The 9165-nt window shown below is 43.6% G+C and overlaps 1 protein-coding gene and 1 pseudogene across 1 annotated transcript; one reads left to right on the top strand and one right to left on the bottom strand.

The window, feature by feature from the left end:
• Nucleotides 1-1567: 1567 nt before the first annotated feature.
• Nucleotides 1568-2224, bottom strand: LOC147450167 (secreted RxLR effector protein 161 pseudogene; annotated as a pseudogene).
• A 3072-nt stretch (nucleotides 2225-5296) lies between these two features.
• LOC147450166 (zinc finger A20 and AN1 domain-containing stress-associated protein 12-like) lies at nucleotides 5297-5737 on the top strand. Its single transcript, XM_086520425.1, has one exon. It carries the CDS (start codon nucleotides 5297-5299, stop codon nucleotides 5735-5737), a length of 441 nt encoding a protein of 146 aa, XP_086376551.1.
• The last annotated feature ends 3428 nt before the right edge of the window (nucleotides 5738-9165 follow it).

The raw sequence follows: 9165 nt of genomic DNA, 5'->3' as shown, positions 1-9165 counted from the left end.
GCAGTCGACTGTGAACAGTGGTGCTATCTGGTGGTCAGGCAGAGTCGAAGAAAGGAGAGCGGGCCATCTGGAGGGCAAGCAAGGGGCCAGTTTGCATGGCATGATGATAGCGTTGCCAGAAGGAGAGCCGCCAGTTGAGGAGGGGCTACAGCCCGTCAGCACAAGGAAGGTTGCACCACTTGGGGCCATGCAAGAGGGGGCGCCATCCAGGTGGCGAGCAATGCAGCCAGGTCGAGGTGGAGTAGAAAGAAGAGGGCGCCATGGCATGTAGGGAGGAGGGTCGCCAATTAAGAAAATGGACGCCACCACTAGCGAGATGGCTAGGGGGGCTGGGGTGACCTGATGACACTAAGGGCTGACGAGTAGAAGAGAAGGATGCTGCATGAAGAAGGGGCCACCTACATTAAGGGAGTCAGGTGCTAGAACACAAGGGAACAAGGGAGTTCCGGGGTCGACAGAGTACGAGATTGGCGAGCTCCTTGGGCTCTGTAGAGCTAGAGCTGCACCATGTTGCAGGGTGTTGAGGGAGACTGTTGAGGGTCTAAGGAGCGCTATTGAGAGTGTGGAGTGGAGGCTATAGTTGGGAGAGAAGGCCTAGTGGACCACGTTAGTGGGGCTACCAAGAGGTCCGCAGGTGAAATAGAAGCCACAAAGGGCGTGAGAAGAAATGGCATGTCTCTAATCTGCAATTATTATTGCTTGTATGTATAAGGGAAACTAGCTGGATAATAACCAGCTTGTTGAAGTTAATGAGTTTGAGGATAAGATAATGGAAGGTGGGCCGCCTCGAGCAAGAGAGAGGCCATAAGCAGGCTGGAGGAGGGGCTGAGGGCCACCATTTATGGGTGGGCGGTCGTCACCACAAGGCAAGGCCAGCGATCAAGAGCCAGTACTGCAGGGTGGCCATGTGAAGAAAATAGGAACTGATGCTAATCGATAGAGAACAACTAATCTAACAAAGTAAATAATGAGAGAGAGAGAGACAGTGCAATGTAGCAAGGAAATGAAGCTAACTTGTATTGATAAAGTGAAATGAGAACTTGCACGTTTTTCAACATAACAGAGGTGCCTTTATATACATTAGGCAAGGGAAGCCTTATTGGGTAAGTGCTAGGATGAAGGGACGTTACCTAAATTAGGGGGAGATGATTTAGGGGGTGGGTGAGATGATTGAGGCACTGAGTGAGCACCGTTATAGTGATAGGATATTTCACATCCTCCCGTAACGGTGAACACCTCATTACATGGGAGAATCCCCTCCTTAAGGAGGTGTGCAAGCAATAGGCACAAGTAACAAATTTCGACATGTTGTAGTTTGGGTGGTAGTAGGTACTGATTTGGTGAGAAAATGTGCCCAATTGTGAGTAGTGGGCACATATTGCAACTTTAAAAAACCATTGGCGACCAATTCCTTGATGAAGTGATAACTGATTTTGATGTGCTTTAGTTTGTTGGAGAAACTTGGGGAAACAGCCAGAGCAATTGCAGATTGGTTGTCGCAGTAGAGGGTTATGGCTTCTTCCGAGATAGGGTATGGAAGTTGAAATTCGTGAATGAGCTCAGAAATCTAGAGAGCTTCCCTGGAAGCAAGAGCAGCAGCAACATATTCGGCTTCAGTCGATGAAGAGGCAATTGAAGATTGTCGCTTCGTTTGCCACGATATTGGTGCACCTGAAAAAGAGAATATATAGCCACCTATGGAGAAGCAGCGGGGATCATCCCCTGCCCAATTGGCGTCGACATAGCCACTTAGAGAGATAGGGGTAGTGGGATCATAAGCATAAGTGAGAGCATAGTGCTGAGTGGTCAACAGATAGCGAAGTGTGCGCTTTGCAGCTTGCTTGTGTGCTTTGCATGGCTGTGACATAGCGCAAGATAAGATATGGCCTGTGTAGGAGAGATCCAAGCGAGTGCAGGATATTTGATAACGAAGATGATCACAAAACTTGGGATAATGAAGAGAAGGCCAATAGAGCTCATCAGCGGGAGAGTAGGCATGAAATTCGGGTGCTAAGTTGTGTTTGAGAGGAAGGGGGCTGAATTCAGGAGAACAAGTACTCATGCCATAATAAGTGAAATGCTCTTCAATGTATTTTACCTGGGTGAGTTTGATCCACTTTCCATAGGGGTCGCGAAGCACTTGAATGCCGAGAAAATACGTCATCGGTCCCTTGTCACTGACAGGGAATTGTTGTTGGAGACAGTCGATGGCGCGCAATACCATGATTTCGGTGGTGCCGATGAGTGGGATATCATCCACAAATAATCCCAGAATGGCGAGGCCATCATTTGTACGTCAGATGAAGATATTGAAGTCGACACTGAGTCGCTCCCAACCACATGCAATGAGATAATTGTGTATGCGTGTATACCATTCACGTGCAGAGTGTTTGAGGCCGTATATAGGCTTATTTAGCGTGCAAACATAGTTAGGATAATATGGATTTGCAAAGTGTGGGGGTTGGGTCATGTAAACAAGCTTGTAGAGCAAGCCGTGTAAAAAAGCTGTTTTAATATCAAGGTGATGTAGGGGCAAATTATACTTTGCAGCTATAGCGACTAAAAGTCGAAATGCAGTTAGGCCTAGAACAGGGGAGTATGTATCAAAATAGTCTACACCATACCTCTGTGTATAGCCGCGAGCGACAAGTCTGGCTTTGTAATGCTCAATTCTGCCATGCGGGAAGTACCTTTTCTTCAATAGCCATTTGCATGTGACTATACTCTGATGCAAAGTGACACAAAGCATGCCACCAAGATGGAGTATGTTGATTTCTTGCAAAAGATGAATACAATAGGTAGCATATGGCAGGAAAATGAGAAGGGAACAAGATCGTAGGAGGCATAATGGAGAGATGGGAGTTGATGGCGAGGAATATCATGAGTTGATGGGTGCTCATCTTTTGTGCATGGTGATGGTGATGATGATGGTGTTGTGATTATGTGATTAGGGTTCATGCTACAAGCATGTAGCACAAGAGTGTGTATGGATAGGTGTGTGTGTGTGTGTATGTGTGTGTGTGTCCCCCAAGTGAGCTCTCATGGCCTCTTTATAAAGGGAAGGAGGGGAGGATTTAGCAATATTCCTATTTGAGGTGAGTGTCCCACTTTGGTGACTAGGAAAATGGGGTTTATGTGACTGTGGCTCCCATCTTGTCTCCTCATTATTTAAAATACCAGAGTCAATAGAGAGAGAAGAAGAGAGAATGTGGGTAGGATGTAGAGGATAGGAGATATTTACAATAGTCTAGCTTTGGCTAGACATAAGCTTATTAGGGAGAGAAGAGAGAGGTAAGAAATTTACAAGAGAGATTGTCAAAGGTGGATAGTTGTTGATGAGGATGGATCCTCCAAAAATGGTGATAGAATCACTCTAGACTTGCCAAGACCTCATTAAAAGAGCATTGTCTCTTGTAATCATGCTTGAAGACTTGTAGAACCATAGCCATTCTAGAGGGAAGAAAATTGGGGATGGCCCGTGTCACCATTACACGAGAAAACTGAGGTCCACTACAAAAATCATATCTCCCTGTTCATAACTCCAAAAATTTTGAAAAAAAATTGAGCTAAAAGTTGAGATCACGAGCTACATCTTTCATGTTGAACGCTCCTTCAGATTCGGGGTTCTTCTTTACTTAAACAATTCAGCCAAATAATGTATTATTTGTGGCTGCAAAAGTCTTTTGGTGGTCCCCTTTGAGTGGACTTCTCTCTTGCCTTCAAGTGTAAGCTCCTTAATGTGTATGAAAACATGACCTAGAGTTTTGAAAAGATTGGCAATCATCTAGATGGAGGTATTATTGAAATTTGAAAGTGGGGTTGAGGTTTGAAAACGAAAACTAGTGAATAAAATATTTGGTAGGGTGGATTAATATATATATACATGAAAAATATATTAAAAAATACTAAAATATATAATGTAATTTAAAAAATATATATTTAATGCTTAAGGTCAAAAGAGAAATCAACAAAGAAAGCTTACTTATTTATGCTACATCGTGATTGATTAGCATAAGTTTTATTTATTTAATAAAGGCTAAAACGTTTGTGGAAAAGGGAAGAAAAAATCAAAAGTAACTTATATAATAGGAAATATTTTTTGGTAAAAGGGAAAAAATATATGGGGGTTTCCATGCATGGAAAAGCTTGCCTCACTAACTCCCTTATTCTTCATAGCATTCCGACTTTTATACATTGATTTGTTCCTGGTCTCTAAGCACACTCTTGGCTTTAATGGCCATTGTATCTAGGTACTTCCTAGAAGAAGCACATTTCATCAACTTTATGATGCTACATGTTTACTCACAAATATGATACATTCTTACGTTCCCTTCACAAATTCCAACCATTTCTCAACCACATTAACATTCAACACATAAACACCACTTGCGATTAATTAAGGAGGTGTAAAGGGATTTATCTTGCACACTTTATGGCCAAAACAATAAACATATTTCAAGTAATATGCTCGGTTGATTCCCTCTTAGCTTTGCTCTTAGTCTCTAAGCACACTCTTGGCTTGGAAAATCTCCACTGCATTTGTAGGTGAAGCATTTGTCCTTTGACTTTAATGGCCATTGCATCTAGGCACTTCCTAGCAGAACCACATTTCATCAACTCTACAATGCTACATGTTTACTCACAAATCTAATACATTCTTACGTTCCCTTCGCAAATTCCAATCATTTCTCAACCACATTAACATTCAACACAGAAACACTTTTAGTCAATGCTGACACTTGAGATGCAAAAACTATGCAATTAATTAGGGAGTTGTTAACCATCAAGGGATTTAGCTTGCCCACTTATTCACCAAAATAGTCAACATCTTTCAACTAATCTACTCGGTTCATTCCCTCTCAGTACATAAAAAAACAACCGTCTTTCTGCACGCATATAAGCTCGATCGTTGGCTACCTTGCTGACATAGGTTGCATATTCTAGCAAAGCTTGTGCAGGTCTATCGTAGCCTGTAGGAGACCCTCCTGTAGGATATCAATATAATGCCAAAGAAAAGGTGGACATGGCATATCAATACTCACAAAACTTATATTATGTCTAATCTAGAACAAAATGGAATGTAAACCCTTGTGCAGTATGGTGTCTTGGAAAGTTCAAACCACTCTCACTCTCTCTCTCTCTCTCTCTCTCTCTCTCTCTCTCTCTCTCTCTGTGGTCGGGCATTTGGTTTGGCTGGGCTTTAAAATGGAGCTTATGGAAAGCCTCAAAGTATCACGAAGCAAAATTGGCACGAAGAAGCTCGCGGTTGACGAAGACTTAAACAATAGGCAGCAGTATGGAAAATATTCCCTGCGCAAACAACTGTGGATTCTATGGCACTCCACAGACCCGCAATCTCTGCTCCCGCTGCCTCAACGAACATCTGGTAGCTGGTTGTTCATCAAGGCAGGTGCCCGACGAGGCAGCGCCCGATCAGCTGCACTCTCCCACCTCGACGGAAGCTCATCACATTGGTGCAGCGCCTCGACCTGCCACGGAGGATCAGCTCCTGCGAGTGGAAGAGGATCAGAAGGCGAGGGAGAAGCCGCCGGCGCGCTGCCAGGGCCCGGGTTGCCACAAAAAGGTGGGGCTCACAGGCTTCCGCTGCCGCTGTGGCAGCGTCTTTTGCTCCATCCATCGCTTCCCGGATCAGCACGCCTGCCCCTTTGACTTCAAGGCCCAGGATCGTGCTGCCCTCGCCAAGGCCAACCCCGTAGTCCGCGCTCCCAAGATCTGATTGTATGAACAAACGACCAAACTTTTATCCCCCCCCCCCCCCCCCCCCCCCCCCCCCCCCCCCCCCCCCCCCCCCCCCCCCCCCCCCCCACACAATTACTACCCCCACCCCCCCCCCTACCCCCCCCCCCAGATTGAATCCCCCCCCCCCCCCCCCCCCCCCCCCCCCCCCCCCCCCCCCCCCCCCCCCCCCCCCCCCCCCCCCCCCCCCCCCCCCCCCCTCCCCCCCCCCCCCCCCCCCCCCCCCCCCCCCCCCCCCCCCCCCCCCCCCCCCTCCCCTCTCTCTCTCTCTCTATAAAATGTTGCAAGTATTACCCGCTTTAAGATCTCCAAATTTCTCAAGTGGTATCAATGTCTGCTTTCTTGGTCCACCATCTATTAACTTCCCCATGCTTACTATTATTACACACTAGGTTAATCAATAGTTAATAAGCAAGGCACCGCAAAAGCTTTTAGCGAACCTTCTTAGGTATTGGGTTAGAATTGAAAACTTTGTTAGCACTAAACTGGTAACCTCAACGCACATAAAAGTAGTGTCCTTGCTAGGAAGGCAACGCAATCCTCTTGAGTGTGGAAAGAATGGTGCTAGACAATGGAATTGTGTCCACGAAGCACTCAAGAGGGGGGGGGGGGTCACTATATGTGAAATTTGTATATCGACTGCATTCACGGACTATTTATAAAACCCCTTCACTATGAAATTTTTATCTTTAGATTTTTTTCCAACATCATTTTTTTAACACCGTTTTGTATGTGAAAAATGGGATAACATATAGAAAAAACAATCCCTAATGTTGAACTAATGTGATAGGAATTTGTTTTAGACTTTGATGAGCATACAACACATGATGGAGATTTCAAAGACATGTAAATTGTATCCTTTGGTGAGCGAATAACACATGGAAATTTCAAACACAACCAGTCCTCTCTTGAGTGATGACTACATTGCCACAATAAATGCAATAAAGATGGCTTCAGCCTCAAGCAAGAGCTCAACCAAGCAAAGATAGAAAATACCAAGGCAAAATCATAACAATGTTCTACCAACTTACCTACTGTGTGACTTGCCCCATGGATATATTGCATAAGAAAAACACTACAAAGTTGCTTTGAGAATCACTATTTAACTAAAAATATTATTCTTTAATTAAGGGTTGTCTACTAAACTCTATGTGGATATAGTCTAGTATGTGGTGCACACATCATATATAAAAAAAATATGGTGGATCTAAGTTACATGAATATGTGGTCTTTCTAAGTATTTAGAGCGACAGAGAAAGTATTGTGACAAACAAAATTCATTTGACATAGGGAAAAAATCATTCAATATGAGTAGGTAGGACAAAATCATGCAAAAAATAGGGGAGATTGATTGGATCATAGAAATGACCTATGATTTTTGCCTAGTTTTAGGGCATTATAATGTTCACAAGACATTTGGGTTCGAGGTACTAAACTAGTGTTAATCTTTCCAAAGTTCTCAACTGCTATCAATGCTTGCGTTCTTCGTCCACAATCTATTAACTTTCTTAGCATGAAATTTGTGTAATGATAAGGAGAACTCCATTCCATCAATAGAAATGATCCCCAAGAACTTGCACCACCTAACTCCTCCAATAGGATGCTTCTTACCCACACCTATTTTCGGATGGATATATAACCACGGAGGTTTCTCAAGCTCTTAGTGAGGAGAGCCTTGCAGAGAATAATTTGATGATTGTAGAACTTTGTTGGGCTCATCCTGATCCTTGTAGATGGTTTTTTGTCATATTTTGAGCAAAACATAGCAAATTTTTGTGCCATTTCTTTGCCCTTTTCCCCCTTCTTCCCTTTGCTTTGCTCCAAGTGTTTGGTGATGGTGTGTGAGATGTGTGGGCCTCCCGGGCCATTTGTGTGTGTGAAAAAGAAAGAGAGAGTGATGTGTGTTGTGAGATTATTCTAAACGGGCAAAATTTGTGTGGGGTGTTTTCAATCAGTTGCGCGAAGCATGTGTGCATTAATATGAAAGTAAACGATGACCTCTATGCAGAAGTGTGTAAACCCTAGGCTATAGAGAGGCAATTGTTTGTGTGCTGGGTGTGCTCCCCTTTTCCCCTTTTCATCTTCTAGTCCCCCCAGAGAGGAGCATTTGATTGCTCCAATTTGTAGGTGGAGTTGTGGTTTTGGAGATGATGAAGTGCAAATTTTGAAGATCTGGTGCTGTGAAAGATGGCATGGACGGGTTTCCTACTTTCAATGGGGTGGAAGATGCAAAAACTTGGCTGCAAGATTATGATCTATTTGTGCTTGAGAGAAGACTCTGAAGAGAAGAAGGCGCTGTATAATTTTTTCGTTGTTGATTGGAGGTAAAGTTCAAAGATGGTACTATGGATTGAGGAATGAAGAAAAGGTATATTGGATTGCTTTGGAAGCATCTTTTTGATGCCAATACGTGCCAAAGGTGAAAGTGCCACTGGTGAACTAGAAGTTAGATGGTCCAAAGCAAAGCCTGCACGGAGATTTTCAAGCTTTTGTGTGGGAAATCAAAGCCCTTTGGAGATAACTTATGGAGGTAATTATTGCACAAATTCTTGATTATTTGAAGTTGAGATAATTTTTGGATTGCCTACATGAGGAGGTAAGAGATAAGGTTGAAGTGAATGGGCCTGTGACGTATGGTGAGGTGATAAATTTGGCAAGAGTCTGAATCTAGTATATTTTGAAGAAGTGGCAAGCTAGGCAAGGTGTGTCAAATGTGGTGGTGCCTAGGACGATCAAAGTGGTGGAGGTGAATCTAGGTATGATGCAAAGGGGAATGCTAGCGTGAGAGGAACAAAGGGCTTTATGGTTGCAAAGAGGTGGAGCAATATCTATGCCAAGGATGCGATTTAGGGAGGGTTCAGTTGTGAAAAAGGTGTAAGTGGTTCCACATCAAGTAGAAGCATCACATGCAAACTCAGGCATGGCTGGTCAGACTCCATTGGTAAATGCCAAAGATCATAAAGTTAAAATTTCAGATGAGATCCAAGTGATAAAAGTAGATAAAATCCTTGATCTTGAGAGAGAAGAGGAGGTGGAAGCAGATAATAGCAATTCCATGGATGCACGACATGGGAAATTGATTCATCCTACTTAAGGTATGAGGAATTTGATTTTTTGCATGTTAATAAAGATGTGAAATTTAAGTTGGAGAAGAATGAGAAAGTGAGAACCAATGTGCCATATGAAGTTCAAGAGGAGGAATCCAGTCCTAGAGAAGTGGATATCCAAGTAAATATGCTATGCGATGCCATGCTAATGATTATGCTAGTGAAAGTTGTTATGGAATGCGCTACAATGGTGCAGTAGGTACGAACTTTTGACATGAAAGAGGGAACAAACTTGTCCATGGAAGGACAACAGGGACGTCTAGGAGAATCAAAGTGTTGATTATTTTGTCATGCAGTCTAC

Source organism: Adiantum capillus-veneris, chromosome 9 (assembly GCF_014529385.1).
Source record: "Adiantum capillus-veneris isolate H3 chromosome 9, ASM1452938v2, whole genome shotgun sequence".
NCBI lineage: Eukaryota > Viridiplantae > Streptophyta > Polypodiopsida > Polypodiales > Pteridaceae > Adiantum > Adiantum capillus-veneris.
Note: the sequence above shows the minus strand (reverse complement) of the source record. Positions and strands in the feature narration are given on the sequence as shown.

Bases quoted from the DNA above. Each gene is read 5' to 3' on its own strand.
- LOC147450166 (XM_086520425.1), top strand. From the start codon at position 5,297: ATGGAAAATATTCCCTGCGCAAACAACTGTGGATTCTATGGCACTCCA.